Source organism: Medicago sativa, chromosome 3 (assembly GCF_051527215.1).
Source record: "Medicago sativa cultivar Bolivia chromosome 3, Bolivia_mono, whole genome shotgun sequence".
Taxonomy (NCBI): domain Eukaryota; kingdom Viridiplantae; phylum Streptophyta; class Magnoliopsida; order Fabales; family Fabaceae; genus Medicago; species Medicago sativa.
Window position 1 is genome coordinate 89,538,347 of NC_140751.1, and position 27,385 is coordinate 89,565,731.

Below are 27,385 nucleotides of genomic sequence, written 5' to 3' on the forward strand. Positions count from 1 at the left end.
CTATTATTTTGTCTACCAAATTTTTTTGAAACAAAAAATTGTTCAATGCCATAAAATTTTATCATGCATTATTTTACCTTATGCTGTGTTGTTCTGTTTATATTATTATTTTATAAAGTACTTGCTTTCTTACGAATCAAACGTACTTTATCCTTGTGAGCTAATCTCAATGGAAAATGCTACTTCTCAAGAAAAATAGCTTTAAGAATTTTTCAAGAAATAGTTGGCAAATTTTAATTGGATGATTTATTTGTCCACTTCCTATTTTTCAGCCACACCTCCTTGAATTGTGGCAAATAGTGCATTGTGATTGGTTATTCTTTATTCTTGAAGAATTCTTGATGTTATTTTTCTAGAGATATAACATTGCTCAATCTCAATTAGTTAAAACAATACATAATATATGTAAGATCGGGTTCAAACCCTCGAAAAAAAATCCATCGCACTTTGTAACTATATCACACGAACCACTTTTTTTAACCATCTATGTATTCTCGTGAATGATCTAACAATACAACAGTCCGTGATACCATTTGCTATGCTTTTCTTCGCCGCATATATCAATCATGGATCACGATTATTTATTTATTTTTTTGACGGGATGGATCGCGAATTGTTGTTATATATATAGCTGCTAATCATTACATTTACAATATAATAATATAGACGAAAAACAAATTCAAATTAAGATAAAGTTTAAAAGAAAATATTGCTAATAATAGATAGTAACAGTGTGGTTAGTGATATTGATAATATTGACCAATTACAGCGACACAAGTGTACAAAAAAATCTTGTGAAAGAGAGATAAGAAAATAACTTCGGACATTACGGTTGACCAATGTCACCAACCACAATGTCACTGAAGTGCTTTGTTCTACTTCGTGCATTTGGATTATGAAGAATGATACTATCTCTGTCTCAAATATAAATCATTTCGAGAGAAAGAAATGTTTCAATTTACAAGATGTTTGACAATACTAATAAAACATTCATGTTATTTTTCTTATATATATTTTGGTTACATAAGAAAAAGAAAAAGAAAAAAAAAACTAGTCACTCAATACGGGCACACCTATGGTATCTTCAAGCATTAGCAGAGGAAAAACAAGACAAGATATGCAGGGGTTCACAAACAACGATCAAGGTTCAACGTCATTTGCTTTGCTCCCAATTTAACTAGAATATATGCACAATGGTTCCCATTGTGAAGAATATGATGCAAGAAAACATTCCAATATTTCGCTAAAAAGTCATGAATAGACGCCAACAAGGTTGGCATGATGATGAAATTTGCACATTATTTTTTCTATTTTACTCTTAACTATTTATTACGCTATGTTCTTTTAATTTTTTTATTTATATTTTTGGGTTATGATAGAAGACACCTTTTGTGAAGGTGTCTTTTATCAAGTTACTCTATGAGCATTTGTTAAAAGACACCAACTACTTTTTATGAAGGTGTCTTTTATCAAAGTTATAACTAAAAAAGTGAAAATCACACCTTGAGGTGTGACTTGATAAAAGACACCACACTACTTTTTATGAAGGTGTCTTGTAACATAACCCTATATTTTTCATACCATAAATGAAGAATAATTTTATAAAATAACTCATAATTTTTATTTCTCATACAAAATTAATTACATTTTTAAATTTGTGTAAAATCCCTAAATCGACTTATAATTTGGATTATGTCTTGGATATGTTTTGTAAACAAATTCGATCTAATCTCTTATTTTATTATGGGTTCAGCAGTGGATCTATGAAGGGGCATAGGGACACCATGACCTCCCCCAAAATCTCATACCTTTTATCTTTAGTGTGTGTGTATTACCTAAATTTTCATTTTGTAAGCATGGGAGGAAGATCTGTTAGTGAAGTGTATGACTTTACTTCATAGTGTTTCTTTGCAGTCTAATGTTACAGATCAGTGGCAGTGGCACCTCAACCTTATAGGGGGTTATTCAATTCGTGGTGTCTACCAGCTATTAACCTCACATGAATCTATTCATGTTGAATCCGAGGCAGACTTAGTCTGGCATAATCATGTGCCTCTAAAAGTTTCAATTTTTGCATGGATACTGTTGCGTGACAGGTTGTCAACTAAATTGAATTTGGTGAATCGCGGCATAATCGTTTCAGAAGCTAGTTTTTGTACGGCAGGTTGCGGGCATGTGGAATCTACACAACATTTATATCTATGTTGCAGCACTTGCGGTTCACTTTGGCAATCAGTGCGGTCTTGGATTGGTTTTTCAGAGGCGGATCCTCAGAGTTTTCCAGACCATCTCAACCAGTTTATTTATTCGTCAGGCGGTTTGAAAGCTCGACGCTCATTTTTACAGCTCGTTTGACTTCTTTGTGTTTGGTCAATATGGAATGAACGTAATAATATATTATTCAAAAATATAGAAACTTCCATACCTTAGTTATTGGATAAAATAAAGTATTTTTTTTTTGTGGCTGAAAGCTAATAAGGCCAATTTTGTTTATGGCTTTCAGATGTGGTTGTCGAACCTGTTCATGTGTTTGGGTATTGGCTAACCAATTTTTGTAATTATTTTGTTGACAACTTCTATTTTTTAGTGGTCTTCTTGGCACACATTGTGTTAGAAGACTACTCTGTCAGTGTTAATAAATTACATTTTTACTTGTTAAAAAAAAATTAGTGTGTGTGTGTGTGGTGGTGGTGGTGGTGGGGAGGGGGGGGGGGGGGGGTGTGACTCCCCAAAATAAACAACCAGCGTGGACTAAACCACATCCAGGATACATCAAATGTAATGTTGATGTCGTCCTCTTCAACAATAACACAACTATGGCTTACGACTTGTGCTTTCGAGACTCAACAGGCGCTTTATTAATAGGTAAATCTGAATACCTCCACTTATCTGTATCTATCTTGGAAGTGGAATCTCTTGGCCTCCTTCACTCTTTAAAAATGGCAATTTCTAATGGCATGCACAATGTTACCTTTGAAACGGATAGTAAGACTTTGGTGGATGCTCTTTCAGCTCGCAATATTCCCCTCAATGAATTTGGTGATTTAGTTTTTGAAACGTAAGAGCCTCTTATATAGTAATCCCGACTATGTAGTGTCGTTTTTTCGGAGGCAAGCAAATAAGGTAGCCCATAACATAGCTAGAACGACCTTATCATGTTGAGGCAATACCACTAATTAATTTTAAAGATAATAAACCTTCATGATTAAGGAATTAATTGACTTTGATTAATTTCTTGGGATTTAATTTGTGCTCTTGAGTGTTTAACTAAGACAGATACAAAATTTAAATCATACCAAGATAAAAGAAATCAAAGGACATAAAGACTTATGAAACTCAGTCAGAGTTCAGAAAGTTAAACTGAGTTCAGAAGGTTGGACAGAGTTCAGAAGGTTGTTCATATGAACATCAAGAATAAAGCCCACAAATTCATGAACAATATGAAGAATATGCAATGTTCACGTGACATAAATAAAAGCCCAGTAAAGTACATAAACTTGGATCAATCAAGGAATAAAGACATTTATTGAATTAAGTTCAAAAAGGGTATCTTCAATGTTCATTCAAGACTATGAACATTTGAAGTACAAAACATTAGGAATATTCCATTAAGAATATCATCCTAGATATTTTTCCTACTGCACTTTATTGATGTTTCACTATTAGGATTTGATTACATCAAATAGGAGTATTACAAATCATCATAAGTGAAGCAAAAGGAACATTCTGAAGTCCCTCAAGTTCAGAAAGTTCATTACAGCCACATGCTTTTTCTGACAAGAACAATACAGTTGGTGAAAAGTAAAAAGCAAAGTAAAAGGCAAGATCTAGTCTGATTCAACAAGGATTCGACACATAAGAGAGTTGGTACTGTACAAAGCAAACCAAATCCCATAAAGCATGGGCTTGAAGTGACAGTTCCACTTTATCTCTCCTGCACTAGTTCCAAGACAGATTTGAAAGAGATCTGATCCAGGAACATTTTAAAGTTCGTACAAAGAACAATCTTCATTGTACAACCCATAAATTCATGTGATGTTCATATGATGAAATCTAGAAACACATATGGCCTTCATCCACATGAACCCAGGAACAATATCCTGATGAACACAACAACATTCTGAAGTCTTTTCAGTTCAAAATGCTCACCCAGATTTTCAAGCAAAAGTTAGTGGGTCTCAGGACACGTAACACAAGACTATTGGTCACACTCCAACGACTACAAGAGGTAAAGAAACTCTGTAAAAAGGAGTGGAAGGCTCAACATTGAAGCACAACTTACAAGCATACAAAAACAACTTATTAAAAGTGTTTAAAAGTTTCATAGCAATTTGATTTCACAAATCAACTCTAAAGATTATTAAAATCTCTAAGATTGTGAATCAAACTTCTCTCTTATCTTTTCAAAGATAAATCTTCCTCCTCTTCTTCTTCCTCTTGTCTGAATTCTTTCAAACTTCCAAATCATTGTAAAGAGAAAAGTCTCATCTAGCTTTAGGGGTACTAAAGTGTTAGTTTGAGCAGAAAGTTGTAAAGTCTAAGTGGGACTTAGCAAAGAAAGTTGTAAGCATGCTGAGGCTTAGAGAATACAGTTATTGTAATTGTTTAGGTAAACAAGATTGTAAGGTGCAGGATTTGAGAGGGTATCTCAAACATCATAGTGGAAATTCTCAGAAGATTGTGAAGAGTGGACTAGCCCACGTTAGTTGAACTACTATAAATTTATGTGTGTTCTTCTTCTCTTTCCCATACTTTTATTTACTGTAAACACAACTCAGACAAACACATTTACTTTGTTAAACTGTTTTTTGCACTCATACTTCAGAATGTTCTGAAGTCTGTTTTTTTAATTTAATCATTTCAAGTTTCAACTTCAGAATCAACTTTTAAGTTACAGGTTTAATTTTAAAAATGGTCACAATTCAAACCCCACATTCCTTGTGACTATTATATCTACTTCAGAATCAACCTTTTTGTTTAAGAAAAAAGGTTGAAGTATTGTTTCAAAAAAAGAAAGGTTGAAGTATTATTTGTACTCTCTTTTTTGTGGCGATTATTTGTACTCTTTATAATTCGTTTTGCTTACTAAAATTACGAGAATTGGTTTTGCTATCCAAAAAAGTCTAGCGGCGCAGCTTGTTGTCTGTTTGCCTCCTATTCATGTTTAAGTAATATTGATAGTATATATATAGTTGAATATTAAACCATATCTGACATTATAGATGATACATGTGCTGATATGCAAGATATTTTATTTAGAATTCTTTTTCTAAACATCTAAATGAAAAATTGTATGCTTTAATTTGAAACGATGAAAAACCGTATATCTAATATATTAAAAGATGTATTTTAGATCGTATAAAAGGGTTAAATATATGGTAATCATTGCAGTTTAAATTTAATTGAGAAGAAATGCTACAAATTAAGATAAAGTCAACCAAACATTTTATGTATAGTAGTAGCATAATGTCGTTGTGTACGTAGTGGCGTATATAATATGCTAAACATATAAATGGTCGGTTTGTCTCAAAAAAATATAAATGGTCGGTTGGTTGTGACCTGTCTAATACTAATATGTTAAGATTAAACATTTTTAAAGTGTGTTGTCTGGTCTACTTCGTTTGTTTTCCTTGGTCAGCATGGATCGCTCCATCCTGTCTCAAATGAATAGAGATTAGTGGGACTATTTTCCTCTTTACCCACAGACAGTACCAAGCGTTCTGGCTAGAATCAGCAAGGGTGTATGTAGGTTTATCTGCTTCAATGTTGAGAAACAGATATTGATTAGGGTTGTATCGGAGTCCCTTATATATATAGGTCTAGTTAGCTCCATTAGGTCTAGGCTGGTGTAAAGAATCTCATACTCGGATACTCTGAAATCATTTCTGCACCTCAAAAGGTAATTGTACTATCACTGAGAGAAATATATTTGTACAACCATTTTGGTACAACTTTTGTACAGCTTTCTCTCTCATATTCACATTATGTTTTTATTCTTTCTCTTCATTTTTCTCTCTCTATTGTTTTTAAACAATAAGAAGAGAGAACAACAAAATTGTATCAAAGATTGTACCAAATAGTTGTCAAAATATCACTACTCATCACTAATTTATGTCAAATTTACATTGATCCAATGAGTTAAAAAATAAAATATTAATTTCTACTGCAATTTATATCACGATTTCCTTTAATAATTATTGATGTCATTGATGTTTTTAAAAACACTATTATCATGATAAAAAATTACTTTTTAGATTTATTGAATATTGATGTATTTGGTCTATAATATAAATCAGATACATAATTTATTCAATGAATCTAAAAAAATACTATTTTTTGTTTATAAAAATGATTTGAAAGTGTATATCATAAATGAAGCGGACCAATGCACTTGATTCTTATTTTATATCTTAATAATTAGTAGACCCTTGCGAATGTACTAACATGTATTTTAAAAATCATTTGTATTAATCAAGCACATGTAACATACTACATCCAGTTACATTTATAAACAAAAAACAACTTTTTAAATTCATTGAATATATGACCTTTATATAAAGGGAAATGTTAACGAGTGCCCCCGGGGCACTCTTTAAGATCTTTAAAAGGTAACTTTTTTTAAAAAAAAGTTATAATCAATGCATTGGAAATTGAAACATTTGACTTTTTTATGGAATAATTTCTCCTTTTAGAATGCTTAAAGAGTGCCCCGGGGGCACTCGTTAACAAGACCCTTATATAAATTAGATACGTTAGTTATTCAATTAATTAAAAGATTAATTTTTGTTTATAAATACGACTTGAATGAGTAAATGGGAAATGATAATTAAACAAAAGGAGTAAAATATATGTTGCCTGATTGGCCTGATGTAGATGTGAAAAATATAACAAATAAATAAATCATTTTGAGTGTGATATTTTGTCACATGTCCTTGGCAAATGGCATACGTGGACGTCAAGGACAGATTCTTCGTGTATTAAATTCGGACAGGCTCTCCCACTAACATATTTTGTTCCTATTACCATTTTCTGAATTACTTAATTGTTGCCTCCACTAAAAATTAAGTGGTCTACACTAAATTAGTGATATAATACAAATTAGAAAGGATATTGCATTTTTAGTGATGTATTGACTTATGAAGTTTGCCTCCACTAAAAATTAAGTGGTCTACACTAAATTGGCGATATAATAATACAAATTAGAAAGGATATTGCATTTTTAGTGATGTATTGACTTATGAAGTTGGTTTTGATTTGGAAGATGGGTGATTTGTTTGACTGAGATAAGGGATTAAAGAATGTAAAGAGTAAAAGGCATACGGTTCGAATCCTGGGAAACAAGAATAAAAATCCTGGTAAACAAGAATAAAATGTTCTATACAGTAAAACTTATGACAGTTGAAAATGTTTCTCTGTGATGAATTTTTGGAAGAATCACATATACAATTATATATGCAATGAATTGTGAAGTGATTAGCTGATCACATACATAAAGAGATTCTTACGCCAAACATTAGAAGGAGCTTGCTTTATAAAATTTATATTTATGTCAAATGTTCAATCTCTTCTAATTTAAAGTATAATTTAATTAATAATAGATGCATGAGGTGTTAACTCAGTGATAAAAGTTTGACTTTGTAAGTTTAAGGGAGAGTCTAAAGCCTCTCGAGGATCATTGAAAAGTTGGGTTCCATAGTCAATGTCACCAAAACGATATTGATATGAAGGTTAACAAATTTCACCGTGAAAGGTAAAGAATGTCAATTACACATTATACAGTCAAACGTCATTAAAGAATTTTGACAACAATTTTGCATCAGGTATTGAAGAATCAACTTTCGGAGGAGACAAACCATAAATCGGCTGAGATCTGGAAGAAATAACAGAACTATTTGCCAAAGTAGATGTCTGCCCTTGATAATGGATGTCCAAAACATACCAGGCCAGTCTTGCTCCACAATTCAAACACCCCCCATAAGCTTCCATTAATCAAACATCTTACACCGTACCCATCTTAACATTCGATCAACATCCAATATGTACTCCCGCTAACATCACTGTACAATTTGATTTACCTCAAAGTGGCATTTAGGAGGTCAATGCAACTTCTCCAAATAGAAGAGCTGCATTCGTACAAAATCACTCCCATTGCCATCACAAGAAAAGAGGATGCATCCAGCCACCTATAAAAAAAAAAAAAAAACTCCTAAATCCATACCGCAGTGAAACAACCACTCTCCAATGACTTGAGAAATGCAATATTGATTGATGCGCATTCACTCTGCAAGCTTAGCCAAAAGGTGGCAAGGAAATGACCACAACTGATAAGCTGTCTTACAATATTCCATTCAAAACCTTCTTGTAATAATCATACTGCCATGTTCGCCAAGCATCCAGGCTGCTGCTAATAAGTGAAAGCACCAAAGATACACATTGCTGCAAGGAGATAAAAAGATATAACAATCACAGGCAAAAAGCTTACAGCTGAAAAAGAAAACTAATATTTATAATGAATTGAAACCTCTTCAGTTAAACTGAGATGGAATCGCTTTCTTAGATTCAGTATTGTCCGTAAACCACCTTTAAAGCAGGGGAAACCAGAGTCCTGGTAACAACATAAGGAATTAATAACTCAGAGCATGTATGGCAGAGTATTTCCTGATTTTCTCCTCCCAATACCCATACACATATAATAGCAATGAGAGGCCCAAGAAAGTACACACAGTTGAGTGCCAAGACTATCAACAGTCATTAAAGATAGATCAAACCCAGGATCATCTTTTAAGACGGGGCATTCAGAAAGGTTAAGGCCAAGCATCGGCTACAAGGCGAGGAAAAGAGGAAACTTCCAATCAAACAGTGAAACCTTGTTGCAAAAATTTATGTTAAACAGAAAGAAAAAAAAATTGCTTTTCTTTCATTGAGTTTCGGCTGGAAACACATCAAAATTTCTATTCCAGCCATGTTCTGAAAAAATAAACCACCTCACCGATTTGTCATACCCTGGCCCCAGCCTGTTATATAAAACAAATACAACTTTTAAACTAGTAAAAAGTCATGCTGGATACTTCCCTCCCATCCACCTTTTCCTTGTTTAAAATTTAAAGATACACCATTTGCTGAGAATTGCTAGTTAGGATTGTCATTCTTAAAAATAAGTTAAAAAAAAAATAGAAACTCAACACCAAACTTACCTGTCTACTAATCACTATGCGTTTAATGGATCCTACAAGTTTGTTGATTGATTCTTGGCAGCATTTATAACTAAGATAATATCTTAACCATCTTAAAATGCAAAGACAGTCTAATCACAAGCTTCTGAAGAATATAGTCTTCACGATTTCCTAGATTAGCAAACAAAATGTTTCTAAGAATTAAAATTACAATTTCAAAGGAAGATATAAAAGTAGCTGACAGGTTTGGGCCAACAGAAAAAAAAAAAAAAAAAAAAAGACCATAACATAGGCTGTTGTTCGGCTATGAAATATAGGAACTAATCACAATCAGGCAATGAAAGACCATAACATAGGCAGGGTATATATTCGATGACACGGGGAGCGCAACAGGAGCTAACATTTATATTACCTGCAACATCTCAACAAGAATAATGCGCTCAGCATGCTTACGGCAAGCAAGGAAGCCTTGAATGCATAAAACCTGGATTGCAGGGGACATAACATCAAATAATTTAGACTTAATAAAATCAAAGGCCAATTGCATATATATATATATATATATATATATATATATATATATATATATATATATATATATATATATATATATATATATTACCTTGAAATAATCAAAATATTTGCTCGGAAGTCCCTCAGAATCAGAGTCCATAACCTGCCACGAGCACATTACCAGTTATTGTAAAGGAAAAGTACACTAAAAAATCAGGTGCATTATAAACAGCAATTTGTCTCAGTTTTACTTCAAGAAGCTCCCGAGATAATTTGAAAGGTGCACTTTCAAAATTAACACCACCAGGTGAATTGGAAAGCATGAAGCCAAAATCGATATGTATGATATGGCCTTCTTCATCCAATAAGAGGTTCCCATTATGCCTATCCTTAACCTGGATGAAAAGAAAGCAAAAACGAGAAGTGGTTGAACAAAAATGTTTGATAACAATTAACAGGAAATACATTATGATTTAAATTTCAATTCAAGCAGGTTAAGCATCAGCTGTAGAGAATACGTATAGTGTGAGGTTTTTCACACCTGCAGAAGGTAGCAAACCAAGGAATATCCAGCCATGCTTTCTACAAAGTTCCTCTGAAACAACAGATGTAAACAAATCATCAGACTATAACAAATGTTTTCTTCTCCACTTTTAACATATAATCAGGGTGTTTTTCACCATATATCAGAATTAATAAAAAGATTCAAGAAACATTATTTCAAAGAAGGGGATAACCCTTAAAAACCCGCAAGAAACCATACCTGAAAATGAAGGTGAGGAGAAAGTAGCAAATCACACTTGATTACATTTTGCTAGTGAAAGGAACAAATGAAATCTAGTGCATCTTAGACAGAAGTATCTAGGAGAGGAACATAAGAGAATACCATTGCTTAATAATGTGAATTCACCAGAGTAAGCCCAAAAAACTCTACTGTTCTAAGTACATTTATAAAAATCAATTCAATTGACTTGGTTTTCCCATCAGGTTCAATGTTTTAAACTGAGAACTGAAATATTCATTCCTCATGTGCACATCACACATACGCTCATAAAAGCATCAAATAAGGCTACACTAATGGTACATCATCCCACATCTTTTCATTCCCCTTAAAATTGGTTTAACTAGTTCCAATTCCAACAGGGGAAAAATGAGTATCTGTTTCAAAACATGTGAAAATCATACCAAGGCATTTCAACTGTGTTTGGAATTGCATTGAAACTTGGTAAATCATACCAAAGCATTTCCTCCTCCCATTACTTATGTTGCATGGCCAGACAAAAATCCAACTCAGCACTTGTAACTAATTCTCTCCCATAAGCATTTCTTTCCTCTTGCCCATATTATCAAAATCCAGGACTTTCAACGATTTGAGCCCCATAGCTGGTACTTGTATTATTCCATCATATGATTGCTTCGAATCCATGGCCAATATCTAGTGTTCTATCAACAACCCATAATATATGGTACTGTTATATATACTTGCAGGTTGCCAATTGAGTTGGCTGGGACTTGCCATTTATTCCAGCCATGTCTTTGGTATCCCTTGCACTTGTCTGTGGCAATAGGGTCATCAGATGGTTTACTCTGATTGAGATGAATTTGAGGTTTTGTACACAATATTATAAAGTAAATTGGTCCGGTAATGAGAATATTGTTGATTTTTGGGATGCATGTTAGGTGTTGTGAGCATGAGAATGTTAAATTTTCAAACAAAATTTAGCTGGATTTTCAATAATAAATTTTTTCAGAACAGAGATGTAAATAAGTCAGTTAAACTACGCTTTTATATGAAGTTCTTTACAATATTTTTGCTCTCAAGTTTGCCATGTTGAATAAGATTATGATATTTAACCAATGTCAGGGTTACAGATCATGAGGCGGATTGTGAGTTCATGACAAAGAAGGGATACCAAAGGAAGGATGGTAAGAGATCTTCCTTGAATAAACTGATAAGAAAATAAGCAACTGAGAGAAACAGATTTCTATTTAGAACTTTTATTTTTGTGAATACTTTACCTGTCTATATATGAAAATGAGAGAAACAGATTGATAGTTATTTTGAATGAAGATTCTGCGTCAGTTCTAAGATTCTAGAAGATTCTCAGTTACATATATAGGTGTAACAAACCTAGCTCTCTGTTAGGAACTAGTTATTTTCTGCTATGATTGTAAACTTGGGTATGTATATAGAATACCTCTTTGTAATCATCTAAGCTTCAGAATACAATTTTAGATTCAGATACGTATCTCCACTCTCTCTCTCAATAGAAAACATTAAATTAGAACAAAGGCAGGGATAAACATAATATATGCTAGTAAAACAAACGCCTAATTAAGATTTCGTTGCAAATTCTAGATGAACAAGATCAGTCTACAATTATGGATTGTATGTATCTCTGCATTTCTAATCTACATTACCTGAGAAAGTTTAAAACTTGGAGAATCATCTTCGTATTTTGCAATAAAGAATTCCCGTAAACTTGAAATGTTGAGATATCTACTCTTTATAGAATGTAGAGAACAGTGCCGGCCCAACACATATTGAGGCCTAAAGCGGACTATAATAAGAGGGTTTTTTAATGAGAGAAATTAATATAAATTCATAGGCTTTATAAAAAAACATTACAATTAAAAAGAAAGATAAATATTGCATTGTATAAGTGAAAGTGTTGCAAGTGCAGCACTGGCGGAAAAATACAACAAAAACAACAACAACCAAGCCTTATCCCACTAAGTGGGGTCGGCTGCATGGATCAAATGACGCCATAGTGTTCTATCAAAAACTATATTTGGATCCAACTCATTGACCTCTAAATCTTTCCTAATGGTTTCTCGAATGGTTTTCTTAGGTCTTCCTCTACCTCTTTTAACCTGACTCTCCTCCATTTGATCTACTCTTCTTACAACGGCATCTACGGGTCTTCTCTCTACATGTCCAAACCATTTAAGCCTATTTTCTACCAACTTTTCTACTATAGGTGCTACCCCCACTCTCTCTCTAATGGTGTCATTCCTAATCCTATCCTGTCTAGTTTTACCACTCATCCAACGCAACATCCTCATCTCCGCTACACTTACTTTACTCTCGTGTGGCTCTTAACCGCCCAACACTCCGTACCATACAACATTGCCGGTCTGACTACTGTCCGATAGAACTTTCCTTTCAACTTAAGTGGTACTTTCTTATCGCACAAAACACCTGAGGCTCTTCTCCATTTCAACCACCCAGCTTGAATACGATGATGTACATCAGCTTCTATTTCTCCGTCATTTTGTACTATGGACCCAAGATATTTAAACCGTGTAACTTGGGGTATGATATGATCTCCAATTTTCACCTCCAAGTTAGACCCACTTCTCCTTTTGCTGAAGTTACATTCCATGTACTCCGTCTTGCTTCTAATCAGGCGGAAGCCATACGCTTCTAAGGCTTGCCTCCAAGTCTCTAGCCTCCCATTTAACTCCTCCCTCGACTCATCAAGCAAGACTACATCATCTGCAAAAAGCATACATCTCGGTGCTAACTCTTGGATGTGTTCCGTCAGTACATCCAAAACTAAAGTAAAAAGATAAGGACTTAGGGTTGACCCTTGGTGCAGTCCTATTGTTATGGGAAAATCTACGGTATCCCCATCCTGCGTCCTCACACTAGTCGAAGCTCCCTCATACATATCCTGGATAGCTCTAATATAGGCAATCCTCAGCCCTTTCTTCTCCAGGGCTTTCCACAAAATCTCTCTAGGTACTCTATCATACGCCTTCTCCAAATCAATGAAAACTAAGTGTAGAAGTAAGTAGATCGCTTCCACAGTCGACCTCCCAGGCATAAAACCAAATTGGTTATCCGTAACGTGAGTCTCTTTTCTTAGTCTTCGCTCAATTACCCTTTCCCATAACTTCATGGTATGACTCATTAGCTTAATTCCCCTATAATTCGCGCAATGTTGTATATCCCCCTTGTTCTTATAGATTGGAATTAAGGTGCTTCTTCTCCACTCGTCTGGCATTTTCTTCGTCCTCATAATCTCGTTGAAAAGTTTTGTGAGCCGCACAATTCCTCTATCGCCAAGACTTTTCCACACTTCGATAGGTATGTTGTCCGGACCAACTGCCTTGCCATTACTCATCCTTTTCAACGCTTCTTTCACCTCGTGCTCCTGAATCCGACGATAATAGTTATAGTTCTGGTCCTCTTCTCTGATGTCTAACCTGTTAGAGTCTGGTAAGATCTCATATCCTTCATTAAATAAGTTGTGGAAATAATTCTTCCATCTATCCTTAATATCTCTTTCTTGCACCAAAGCTCTACCCTCTTCATCCTTAATACACTTCACTTGGTCCAGGTCTCTTGTCTTTCGTTCTCGTCCCTTCGCAAGCTTGTATATAGATTTCTCCCCCTCCTTGGTACCTAAAGATTGGTATAATCCTTCAAATGCTTGAGTTCTCGCTTCACTCACCGCTTTCTTAGCCTCTTTCCTAGCTATCTTATATTTATCCCAAGTTTCAGCATTTTTACACTTAGACAAATCTTTAAAACAATCTCTCTTGATCCGAACTTTACTCTGAACACTGTCATTCCACCACCAAAATTCTTTACCCCTAGGTCCAAAACCTCTAGATTCTCCCAACGTCTCTTTTGCCACCTTCTTAATCTCATGAGCCATCCTCTCCCACATAACATTTGCGCTTCCATGTGGTTGCCTGAAACCTCCCTCTAATATCTTGTGTTGGAATATCCTTTGTTTGTCACCCTTTAAATGCCACCACTTGATTTGCGGAGCCCCGCTACGGTCTCTTCTCTTTTCCCTCCTCTTAACCCTTACATCCATCACCATTACTCTATGTTGGGTAGTTAAGCCCTCTCCAGGTATGACTTTACAGTCTAAACAGATCTTCCTGTCTGTTTTCCTAATGAGAAAGAAATCGATCTGAGAACATGAGGCCCCGCTCTTGTAAGTGATGAGATGCTCCTCTCTTTTCCTAAAACACGTATTTGTTATAGTAAGATCAAAAGCCGATGAAAATTCTAAGATGGAATTACCCTCCGCATTTACCTCCCCGAGACCATACCCCCCATGCACGCCCTCGAAACCTCTCGAAACCCTCCCTACATGCCCATTCAAATCCCCTCCTAGAAAAATCTTTTCTCCTAATGGGATATCCTGAATTAAGCCTTCTAGCTCCTCCCAAAACTTTACTTTAAGGTGTTCTTCTAATCCTATTTGGGGTGCATAAGCGCTAATTACGTTAAAGGTGTCTTGTTCCACTACAAACTTTAGGGCTATAATCCGATCTCCTATCCTTTTAACATCTACAATATCTTTCTTCCACTCCTTATCCACAATGATGCCTACCCCATTTCTCGATCTAACTTCGCCCGTGTACCAAAGCTTAAATCCTGAACTATCTAATTCTTTCGCATTAAAGCTGTATGGGGAAGTGTTGAGCCCATGTTGTAAGCATGATAAAGCCTTGTGTCTACCATCTTTGCTTCATGACAAAGTTGTACAATTCATTTGTTGTGTGACCTTTATACACACACAAATTTGTCTATTGTGAGGCCTTTATTCTAAGTCCAAAATCCGGGGGCCTAAAGCGAGGGCTTGGGTCGCCTTACCCTTAGGCCAGCCCTGGTAGAGAAGCCTGCAAAAACATATCGTAGAAATATCTAAAAATTAGTAAAGATAAAAAATGTAGAAGTATCAATAAATCTGAAATGTGTAAGCTGAGAATTACCGTATCTTGAATTGTTTCAATAAGAGCAGTGTAAGAATTAGTGCATAACACTTCATACGGGCGCAGCCAGAGAGGAAGACCAGCTTCTTGGAAAATATCTGGAACAAAAATCTAATGATAGTCAGCATTTAAGCAACCGTGGTTGCGCATCTGATGAATCTTGACCAGCCCCTTTCAAAGGGAGACCAAGAGGTGTTTCTCCTTTTGCTGCCACAGCCTACCATATTTGAAATGTTAGCAAAAACTAATAGTAACATGAATTGGGGAAATGCCAAACTTATCATTTGTTTATATTTCATGCCACCGTGTCACTGTTTAAAAGGTGGTGTCTGTCACTGAACAGGGTGACTGCTCACAGTTAAACATATTCAACTACATTAAATAAGAGAAAAGGAACTGTTGTTTGAGTAAAATCCAAAGATATGGTGAATAAGTCTGTTACACAGACTTGGCTGACCTTTTTTTAATAGGCCTAACACCAAATGATAACTTGATAAAAGAAGAGAAGATCAATCACCGCTAGCAACAGAGATGAAATAATGAAAGATAGCATCTTCATTATCCATGAATATCACGAAAAGACCCACCTTTACTTCCTCTAGTGCTATTATGCTTGGAACACGGCGATGCTCCTTTCTTCGTCGTGGAGCTGGATCCTCAATATCTTCCATTCTAACCCCAAGATCAGCTTTCAACACTACCTTTACCCACTCCACATCATTGTCATGCTCTGGTATTTCCCTTTCTTGTATACCCTCTCTATAAATTGAAGCAGGACGCCAACCAACATCATGTGGATCCACATCAGTCTTCTCCAGCTGACCATGTGGTTGTCTTTCCACAGAAAGATTCACGCTAACAAATCTGATTTTTGCCTCAGATACATGGGTCATTGCCTGGTCAATAGCCTGAGCAGTTGATCTGGACATTCTATCACTGCTATTACGATATACCTCTTGTGCTGTCCATAATGGATAAGCCCAAGGGGGTGGCTTTTGCAAGAGAGCGTCTCCATTTGCCAAAGGGATTCCACCTTTAGAAAGTTTCTGAGAACTAGATGCCTCCTTGAAAATGCTATAACAAATGTTTCGGAGGAAGGGCAACATATCAGGAAAGGGATTTTCATCTTACTACTGCCTATTTTCCACAAGACATGATGATTATTATCCGATACCTGGGCATTTCATATCTCAAAACTTCAACACAAATCAGGTAAGGCGTCTTCTCCCTAGAATTCAAGAGAACAGCTTCCTCTTCAGGTATATTAAGGACACGGTAGATTCCCTTTCCCAATGGAAAACAAACGCCTAGAAAAATAGGAAAAACAATATTCATATACATGCAAGAGGGTAAATGAAAACTGTAAGGAAAAAGAATGCAGTAAAATAATTGACACACCAAATATGATATATTTTGTAAATAAGGAAATACAACAGACAACAATTCTATTACATTATAGAAAAACTTCTCACCGGTTCCCCCGGAACTGAGCCCTTAATATGCACTCACTACGGTCTTATTATAAGAGACAATTTAGTTATTTTTTGGTCTTAAATATAAGAAACATAGTACACTTTTTAAGTGTATTAATTATATTGAATTTCATTTATAGTACCTCTACTGCATTGTAAGTTCTATTTTACCAATTAGTTATTTAACTAGTTTTGAATGTGCTTCCTAGGTCTTTCTGATTGTTTTTCCTTTCTCATAAATAGGACCAAAGGGATTAGTTTTTACTTTTTAAACATTAGTTCCAAGAGAAATAAAAAAAGAACAGAGAAAAAAGCAATGATGGGTGCATGGAAAATTTCACCAGCTTCTCCACCAGAATATATATATATATATATATATATATATATATATATATATAGTGAGAAAAAGGTTCTTATATGAGAGTGAGAGGATGCCATATCAACTGTTGGATAAAAATGAAGGGATGGGATTAAAAGCTCACTTTAAGTGAGTCACATGCTTCTTTTCCCCATTACCAATTTACCATATTTTGGCCATGTTAATCATTTTCATCCTTTACCTTTTGGTTTTTCCAATACTCTCAGTCCTCTTCCTTCTCCATCGCAACCAGAGACTCCTCAACCAATAGTGTATTTCTGTTTTTCTTTGCTCCTAGAGGCTATTTTTATTGCTCCGTTCTTCGCTCTATTCATAAAATCCCTATTGTTTTACAATATGAGCTAAACAAATTGAAGGAGCAATAAGCAATTTATCAATAGCTGGAGATGATCATTCTATCAAACGTCTGGAGTCTAACCACTAATAGTGTTCTCTCTCAAAGAGGAAAAGAAGAAAGGGAAAAGAGTTATTCAATAATGGTTCCCACACAGTGTTTTAGGATAATAAAACATCAAAACAAGCAAAAAGAAATTGTTCTTTTATTTTTTGACATTTTAGAACACCAAAGGTTGACACTTTTTTTTCTTCTATGACGGTCGAATGTAGGCACGTAGCAGAGCCGGAAAAGAGAGAATTTTTGCTGTTTGTGAAAAAGTGAAATTTTTATTACAATCAAAATTTTAACGAACATTTGATTAACGGAGTTGATTATAGGACTTTGACAGTGGGTATAAATCAATTTTAGCAACAACATCAATTTTTCCTACTCACAATACCATGTTTTATTGCCGCAAAAAGTAACATTTGAGCATGGTGGAGAAAATTCTCTCCTCTCTTTCAACGACAGCTAACTTTCTTATACAAGTGGTGAGTGGATTGTTCAGATACAAGAAAAACATTAAGTACCACTTATATCTTTACAAACATGAAATATTGGATCACGGACTTTGGAAACAATGTTAGTGGATTTTATGAGAAACAAATTAATGATGGATATGGGTTTCCATATGCCCATGATAGCAGAAGGGAGGGAAATCCCAAAGGGTGAGAGGTAAAACTGTGAAGGATGGAACAGTCACGTTGCCAAATGAAAAATAGGGGAAAATGAGTCACGTGAGTCACTTAACTAGAGGATTTAATCCCAACCATCCACATCAATTTAAGGGCTAACAATCAATCCTCTCAGTCTCGCGTAAGAGACTCCTTTTTCATTAGATATTCCCCCTATATATATATATATATATATATATAATGGTAATTCGAAAGAAAAGGTAAAGTCTTGGATTCTTCAACATGAAAGGTAGCATAACCACCACTGAAAAAGTTCAATCACTTTTTTGAAATACTACCTTGGTCCATAAATACCTAGCCTTCTTGAAAAAAAACGAGTCCCGAAGTATAAGCTCCATTGCAAATTACTAGAAATATTTTTTTTCTTCTTTTTTTTCTGAATATACCCCTAATTAATAGTGATGAGTGTCATGGGAAATGAGAAGTAAGAGTGCAACACATTCATATACAAAAGGGTATTTCAAAAACATCTATATGTAAATCGGATACATTAAATAACTATCCACTATTCTTAATATATGTGAAAATTGTAAATGGAGCTTATAAAAAGGGACTGAGGGACAGAGGTAGTCGTATTTAATCTGCTCGGTTGAAAGAAACACACGACAACTAGTGGAATCCATTGAGCCCTATTAAACATCACTAAAATAATGTCACTAATAGTTAGGAAGTACCTCCAGTATTATGAGCCTCTGTTAAATGCAAATTGATTTCTGCAAGTGACTTGAAGCACGGAAATAACAAAGAATATGCATGTGTTAGAAGCATCAGAATGTAACTAGCCCAAACATCTATATAAATACATATGTGCATACATCTTATCTCTATGACTATAAGATAAATAAAACATCACAGAAAAATGTAAAAGAATAACCTCATGCAGAGCACGTTTGCGATCTTCAACTGGAAATACATCAACTAACCCAAATGATGTCTCGCACAATGAGAGCACAAAATCCAATGACCCGTGGTAAGCTCCTTTCCGAAACTGTGATAAATTAATTGGAAGAGGGGGAATTGTTCCTGTTTTCTCATTTTGCTGCTTCGGTGATCCAGGACATTTCTACCAAAGTAATGTGATAAAATCCAATTGAGGTATACAATGTGATAGATGGAAATTGTTGTTTATCTAACATTATTATACCAACAAAATATGAAGAAGAAAATGAAAACAAAATTCACAATGAATTGATATATGTGTTACTCTTCTGACCCTAACCCACAAACAACAATCTGAGACATTACCGATAACGATTACTCGAGCCACTAACAGGTATGTAAAATATCATGCATCAATGTTCGTAATATGACTGTTACTAATAGCGAGTGCAGGTGGCCAATCATGTGGTTGAAAAATGTAATCAGTGTCAAAATCTAGACGGATACAGTATATTGAACTTCATATTGTGACGTCATAGTGCCATTAAGCCATTTGTATGGTTGAAAAGAAAATTATTTAGTGACCAAGTGTGATTAACATCGATTATGTTCACAGTTTTTCATTACAATCCACCAATATCTAAACAAACCAAATATAAATTGTTAAATAAATATTTGACGGACCTCTTTATCCTTTTTTTTGACCCCAATAGCTCTGAATCTTCAATTGAACGGTCACGATCTCTAAACAATTTGCGGAAAAAAAAATCTGTGCCTGGCCTACTTTCAAATAAGCCACTATTATTGTTTTCATTGGCTGAACCACCTTTACCATCTTCAGGGTGCACACGAAAATGTCTTTTGAACACAGAAAACTCAGAAGGTTCTTCTTCCTCAGCATTGGTAGTACCACCGTCAAATTTATCACTGATATCTCTCTTGTCCTCGACTTTATCCTTAAATAATTTCTGGAAAAACCCTTCTTTTTCATCCTCTTGAGCAGGCTTCTCTTCAAATTTATCACGGAAAATTTTTCGAAAGAATCCCTCCTTTTCTTCGTCTTCCATTGCTTGAGTGTGTGTTTTATCCTCATAATCATTCTTGCTGTCACGAAACAATCTCCTAAAAAACCCCTCTGAACTCGAGGCCAAATCTTCATCTTCACAGCCTTTACTGTCCCTCGAGAGCTTTTTAAAGAAACCATCCTTTTCAGAGTCTTTGCCATCCCCTCTACTGTCCCTTAAGAGCCTTTTAAGGAAATTATCATTTTCAGAGTCTTCGTCACATTTCTCAGATGACTTGCGCAAGAGAAAAGCATCTCGAATTTTCTGTCCCAACTCATCATCACGTTTACTATCTCTCAAAAGCCTCTTGAAAAAACCCTCCTTTTCAGAGTCACCATCATCCTTCTCAACTGACTTCCTAAAAATCAAAGCATCTTTAACCTTCAGACCCGACATAAATTTCCTAAACAACTTGTTTTCTTCAGGAGACTGCGGATTACCATCATCTTGCAAATTGTTTCCCAAAGAAGGCGAGAACGACAAAGATCTTTGTAGGCGATGAATATGTTAAAGACAACAATCTATGTTTTGATGACAATATCCTATTCAAAGCCTGGCGCTTTCCTGCAGGGCTTATCGGTGCACTTTGAGGCCGTATCAAGGGCGGCCATTCCCCCATCAATGTAGCAGCAATCTTACACTTCTCTTGAATCCTACTAATCCCATCATTATCATCATTGTCATCCTCAAGCTCAGCCAACAAAAACCAATGCACCTTCAAAGCAATCTTAAGTGACTTCGAGCAAAGGAAGTGTGTACATTCGATTACAAAGATAATCACGCACCCCCGCATGATCATGTTTGTACAAGTAACTAACAGCAATCCACTCACAGAAGAATGAAGAGTCAAAGAATCTAATAAGCCATCCATTTTCACTGGATTCACTTGTCCGGTTAGACCTCGACATGATTTCTCGGGGTTGTTCGCCCTCTCCATGAGTCAATCCTAAGAAACTCACCATATTGAATCTACCATCATCAACAAAACCGAGATCACCATGATTTGAATTAGATAACTAGATAAATGAATGCTTAAACCCTACAAGTGCGTAAAACCTTCGGCGAAAACCTTAATTACCCAAAAATTTAAAATGCCACCCTTGGATTTCCAATTCGGGTGTCTGGTACAAATTCTGATGGCAGTGAAGTTGATCAGAAGAAAACCTTTGCATTAATGGTGGAAACGGTTTGGCAGTGTAATCTACGCTTCTTGTTGAGAAAATTAGGGCTCCGAAAATTGAAGCTGAGGAGGGAACAATGTTCGGGGGAATGGCAGTGCGGGTTCGATAAAATTGGAGGAATGTGAAATGTGAATGTCGTTGAACTGCGGAGAGAGAATGTGGAAATGGATCGAACGCTGCAATGGATCTTCGCGCCGTGTTCCAAACGACGGCGTTTCGAAGCGGGGACAGCGGTGGTGCGGTGGTGATCGGGTCGTTGCCGTTTTTGTTGCATAGATGCGCGAGTTAATTAAATTATTATTAGTAATTATTTTAATTTTTTACTGATAGTAATTTTTTAATTATTTTTTACTAGTAGTTATTTTAATTATTTTTTGAGATTGTTTTAATTATTTTTTAGGGGATTGTTTTAAACTTTTAATTGTTTTTTTGTTGACAAATTTAATTGCTATCGAGTGTAAAAAGAAACAATACACGTGAAAATGAAAATGCTAAGATAAGTGTTAAAAAATGTTAAATTTATAGGCGTGCGACACTTACTTTTCTTTTTGAGTGAATACTCATTTTGGTTTCTCACAATTTTTTGATGGGTCACAAAAATATAACTCAACTTATTCCTCACATTTTCATAATGGGGATAAAATGGTCCCCGATTTGTTATAATAAAAGTTCTCACAAACTAAGTGTTGTTTTTAAGACATTGTTTGAGAAAATGAAAAAGGGTGTTACATTTTTCGTAAAAAACGATGTAATTATGATTATTATTTTTTTTTTGTTACAAAGCTAAAAGAAATGAAACAACAGAAATAGAAAAGAAAAAAAAAAAAAAAAAAAACAAGAAGCCTAGGCTCTAGGGAAGAAGGATCTCATGGCGTCGCTCTTGGTCAAAAGAAGAAAGTCGTTCGGTGGAGTAGAATGAGTAGAAAGATCCTCATTCGAGGTGGCTTCAAGTTTCGCCATGAAGTCAGCATATTGATTTTCTTCTCTGAGACAACGATGAATGGAGAAAATTCTTGTTGACAAGAGATCTTTAATATCTTGGATTGAAACAGCATAAGCATGATATTTAGAAGCATGCTCAGTGAGAAGTCTTATGGAAAGCATAGAATCTGAATAGCACACCATTTCCGCAATGCCCATTTCCACAGCTAGAAGCAACCCACGATGAATTGCGGTGAGTTCCGCAAACAAGATGTCAGTTGAAGTTGGGATGAAACCAGAGAACCCCGAGAGATAGAAACCTGCATAATTTTGGATAACACCTCTGTAACCAGCTCGAATTGGCACACCCAAGCAGCTACCATCCACATTAAGCACATGACAACTGTAGTTACAACTGTTCCAACGGACCATGCCGTCTGGGGGAGGGACAGACACAGTTTGAAAACTGGACTTTATGGTTTCAGTCATGTCATGAATATGAAAGCTAAGCCGAGAAAGGGACCAAGTTTCATGGCTAAGACACATCAAATTACGGTGTCTCCACGTCCACCAGAGGCCGCAAAGAAGGTGGAAGAACGAGTACCATTTATATTATTTTTTATCCAGTTATGTGCACGTCCTTCCGAAAAGAAAACCTGGGCTGTGTGTAACACCCCGTTTTCCCAACGTAAAAATTTCATAATTAAAAATCAGAGTAATTCAACTTTAAACGGAATGCTACACTTCTTAAAAATTCATAAACTGAATAAATAACAATTTATTCTTCAAAATCATTGAACATAAGTAATTCAAAACTTCGCAGCGGAATTAGTTCATTCAACATAAAAAGTCTTTGGCACGCAGGCCTCATAAAAAAATCTCATAAGTCTTAGTTCAATATTTATTCATAAAAGTTCATAAACAATACGTAAGGAATAGAAGTAAAGTCAAGTCTCATCCCGTTACGTATCAGAGCACCTAGACACACATGTGAGAAGTCCACTCACGACGCCTCTAATCTTGATTACCTGCAAGTTACTCATACAAAGAGCAACATTTCCAAGCAAAGGGGTGAGATTTCTCAAACAATAATATTAAACATATAAATCATATAAAGTACATTCAACAACTTAAACATCTTATAATTCATTAATCATATCTAACAACTTAAACTTCTTTAACTAGTGTCATTATTCTTCCTACATTAGTCATATACTTCATCAAATAACCTCAATTATTAATCATAAAACATCATCACATGTCATCAAATAATAGTCACAAACACCTTATCATAAATCACATAACATCTTATCATAAATCACATAACATCTAACATCAATAATAATCATAAGCATCAACATTTAACATCAAATATAATCATAAGCATCATCATGTAATTTACATAAGTATCATTATCAAAACATAGCATTATCGAAAACAACTTCATAATCAAATTCATCATCATTAGATCATAATCATCGAATCACAATCAAACTTCATAATCAAACCTCACTTAACTCGACAATGTGACTTAACTCGACTATGCAACTCTTAACATCTCAAATCATCTTAGCATCTCAACAACTTAACAACTTGACACCTCGACAACTTCACATCTTAAATCATCTTAAAAACCTCTTGATATGCAAATGCATTTGGTACCAATACAGAGCATCAAGCTCCCAACCAACTTATATGAGTGTAAATAGGCTCTTCGGGGCATCAAGCCCCCAACATAGTGAGCAAAAGCTCCAGGGCATCAAGCCCTCACCCATCGTGTGAATGACTAAGCATTCCAGGGCATCAAACCCCCAACCAACTTATATGAGTATGCAATGGACTCAACAACTTAACAACTCCAACTTCGTAACAACTTACAACTTAACAACTTCGGCTTCATGACAACTTTCAACTTAAACAACTTCGACTTCATTGACGACAACAACATCTTCGCATGATAATATCATTATTCATCAATCATCATCAACATCATATAACATCATATTCATCAATCATAAACACTCACACAATAATTCATCAATCATAGACAACATCATATAACATCGTATTTAAACATCAATAATAATTCACTATGTATCTTTGTAAAAACATAATAAATTATCCACAACATATTTTCATGTCAAACCAAAGCTACTGAAAAGATATCACAAATATCAACAACTTTCATGTTTACAACAAAGATCAATTCAAAACAGAAACATATGAACAAAACGCAAAAACATGAAACAGAGAATGTTGTCACCGTACAATTTTGCTAAGACCTCCCTGTAGTATTTTCATCATAACTCAAAGACCAAACATCATTTTCACGTCAAACCAAAGCCACTAGAAAGCTAACAAAATTATCTAAAACTTTCATGTTTACGCCTAAGACCAATTATGTACCGATCAATACCAGTTTTCATTTTAAATTCGGAAAAGTTGTGCTGAAAGTCCATAAAAATTCACTGTGACCTACGTGCAGTAATTTGACCATAACTCAAGTTCTATAAATCGTTTTGACGTGAGACCAACGGCATTAGAAAGCTAACATCCATACCTACAACTTTCGTGTTTACACCTAAGACCAATTCCGCACCGATCAATACCAGCTTTAATATCAAAATCCGGGCAGAATGCAGATTTTCTTCAAGTTTCACCTAATCTCATGGTGCTAACCTCAAAACTACTTCCAATAATCATCATATGGATTATCTAAGGTCTGTACACAATTTCTATGTCAATTCAACAAGTTTCATCATCTAAATCATCAAATCTCTCTCAAAACCCTAATTCTCAAATTCTCACAAACTCTCCCCAACTTGTTAGATGTAATCTAATGATTTAACAACTTAATATTAATGCAAGATAGTCTCACCCTCACCTTAGATTAATTCCTGAATCAGCAGCAGCGTTCTTCTTTCCTAAGGTATTCTCCTCTTCTTTTGACTTTTCTCTTCTCTTCTCTTCTTTCTTGTTCTCCTCTTTTTCAAAAAGCGGTTTAAGGTAAACTCTTTCCAACCTAAGCTTCTCTATTTATAATACTAAAATATTCTTCCCAAATCTATTTAGGTCAAACAACTTATTCTTCTTTCTATTCTAACCTCCAATTTTACTTACACTAATAATCCTCATATTCTAATGAATAATATTTCTCTACTAAATATATAATAATACACCAAATAACAAATATATATCTATAACAATTAACAAATATATTATGCTAGTAAATACAAACATATAACATAACAAAATATCACTCAACAAAATATATTAACTAAATTATAAAAAGACATCTAATCTCAACAAATCATATATCCCTCATATACATCATATAAATATATAAATGTATTCTAAAACTAATTAAAATAATTAAATAAAAAGGAGGGCGTTACACTGTGAATCTGAGCTTACACGAAATGCTAGAAAAGAACATGTAGTCGCGGAGGCAATGCAAAAGAGTTTCCTCGTTGTCCCCACATCTCGAACAGGTAGCAGAAGGAACAATGTGACGGTGATGAAGCAGAGGTAAAGTAGGGACAACATTTGACAAGCGAGTCAAACTAGTAGCTTGAATTTTTCAAGAATTTTCAACTTCCAAATCCAAGACCAAGATAAGTGAAATGAAGTATTTGTAGAAGAATCCGAGTTGTATAGGAGCCAAGAGTACCCACTTTTAGTGGTGTAGACGCCATTTTTGTTGTGATTCCATATGAAAGCATCTTCAACCATCTCATTGAAATTAATGTGAGTGTTGTTTATGGAATTTGCTATTGTCTGGGGAAGGTTAGTGTAAAGAGCCCGAGTGTGTTGTCCGTTGAAGGTGAAAACATCTTTAACTGATAGGTGGAGGTCATGAATGTCAATGATAGGAACTAGTGAACCAATAAAACCATGAAAGCTCCAGTTGTGGAACCAAAAAGAGGAGGATCCTGAACCAGCACGCCATAGATATCCATTACGAAGAATATTTTTGGCTTGGATAATGGAGGACCAGGAAGGAGAGTTGATGATGTTAGTAGTAGCATGAAGAATGTTCGGCCATGTTGTATACTTGTCAGAGAGAAGGTTAACCCATTGTTTGTTAGTTAGTTGAACCATGTCCTAAACAAGTTTCCCAAGCAGTCAGGTGTTGGCATCTCTAGTTGTACGAATACACAACCCACCGAGATGTTTCAGGCTAGTGACCTTCTTCCAATTCACTAAATGGATTCCTTTATCATTTATGCCTTTTCAGATGAAATTCCGAGTTGTTTGATCAATACTATCACAAATATTATGGGGACGCCAATTAATCTGCATATAGTAAGTAGGAATGGAGGATAAAACAGATGTTGCAAGAGTCAATCTACATGTTCTGTTTAAGAGCCTATTCTTCCTAGATGTCATGAAAGTTTGCATTTTTTCAATTATGAAGTTGAAATCGCTTCTTTTAGGACGACCTTGAAGCATAGGGAAGCCCAAGTACCTTCCAAGAGAAGTTGTGCTTTGAATTCCATAAATGGTGGTTAGGTTGGTGATTTTTCCATGAGGTGTACCTGAAGAATAGTAAGCTCTTGACTTTGAAATGTTAATTTCCAAACCAGATGCTCGGTTGAATCTATAAAAAAGATTGCGAATGAAATGAAATTGAGAGCTCTTCGCCTTAGTGAAGAGGAGGACATCATTTGCAAAGAGGAGGTGAGATATCTGAGGCCCTCTGTTTGTGATATGAATCGGATCCCAACTCTCTTGGTTGACGGCGAAATTGATAGCAACGGTGAGCTTTTCCATGCAAAGGATGAAGAGATAAGGGGACAACAGATCACCTTGTCTGAGGCCATGAGTAGGCTTGAAGGAAGGCATTTTGTTCTCATTCCATAAAATAGAGTAGTTGGAAGAAGATACACAATGCACGATGAGTTTGATGGTGATGTCGGGGAAACCAAAATCATGGAGGCAAGAGCTAAGGAAATCCCAGTTGACGTTGTCAAATGCTTTTTCCGGATCAAGC

General features: G+C 35.2%; 1 protein-coding gene and 1 pseudogene across 2 annotated transcripts; both read right to left on the reverse strand.

The window, feature by feature from the left end:
• Positions 1-7,858: 7,858 nt before the first annotated feature.
• Positions 7,859-21,388, reverse strand: LOC146941685 (phosphatidylinositol 4-kinase beta 1-like; annotated as a pseudogene). Its single transcript, XR_015032467.1, has 14 exons — positions 19,907-21,388; positions 19,222-19,410; positions 19,022-19,070; positions 16,600-16,732; positions 16,013-16,499; positions 15,427-15,642; positions 12,108-12,213; positions 10,228-10,281; positions 9,938-10,081; positions 9,796-9,849; positions 9,586-9,657; positions 8,522-8,605; positions 8,339-8,436; positions 7,859-8,183 (listed from the first exon to the last, which is right to left on the reverse strand). The product of XR_015032467.1 is annotated as a phosphatidylinositol 4-kinase beta 1-like (transcript).
• Positions 21,389-22,314: 926 nt separating this feature from the next.
• On the reverse strand, positions 22,315-22,938 carry LOC146941686 (uncharacterized). The gene has a single exon (XM_085758021.1). The coding sequence runs from the start codon at positions 22,936-22,938 to the stop codon at positions 22,315-22,317; it is 624 nt and encodes a 207-aa protein (XP_085614147.1).
• Between the last annotated feature and the right edge of the window lie 4,447 nt (positions 22,939-27,385).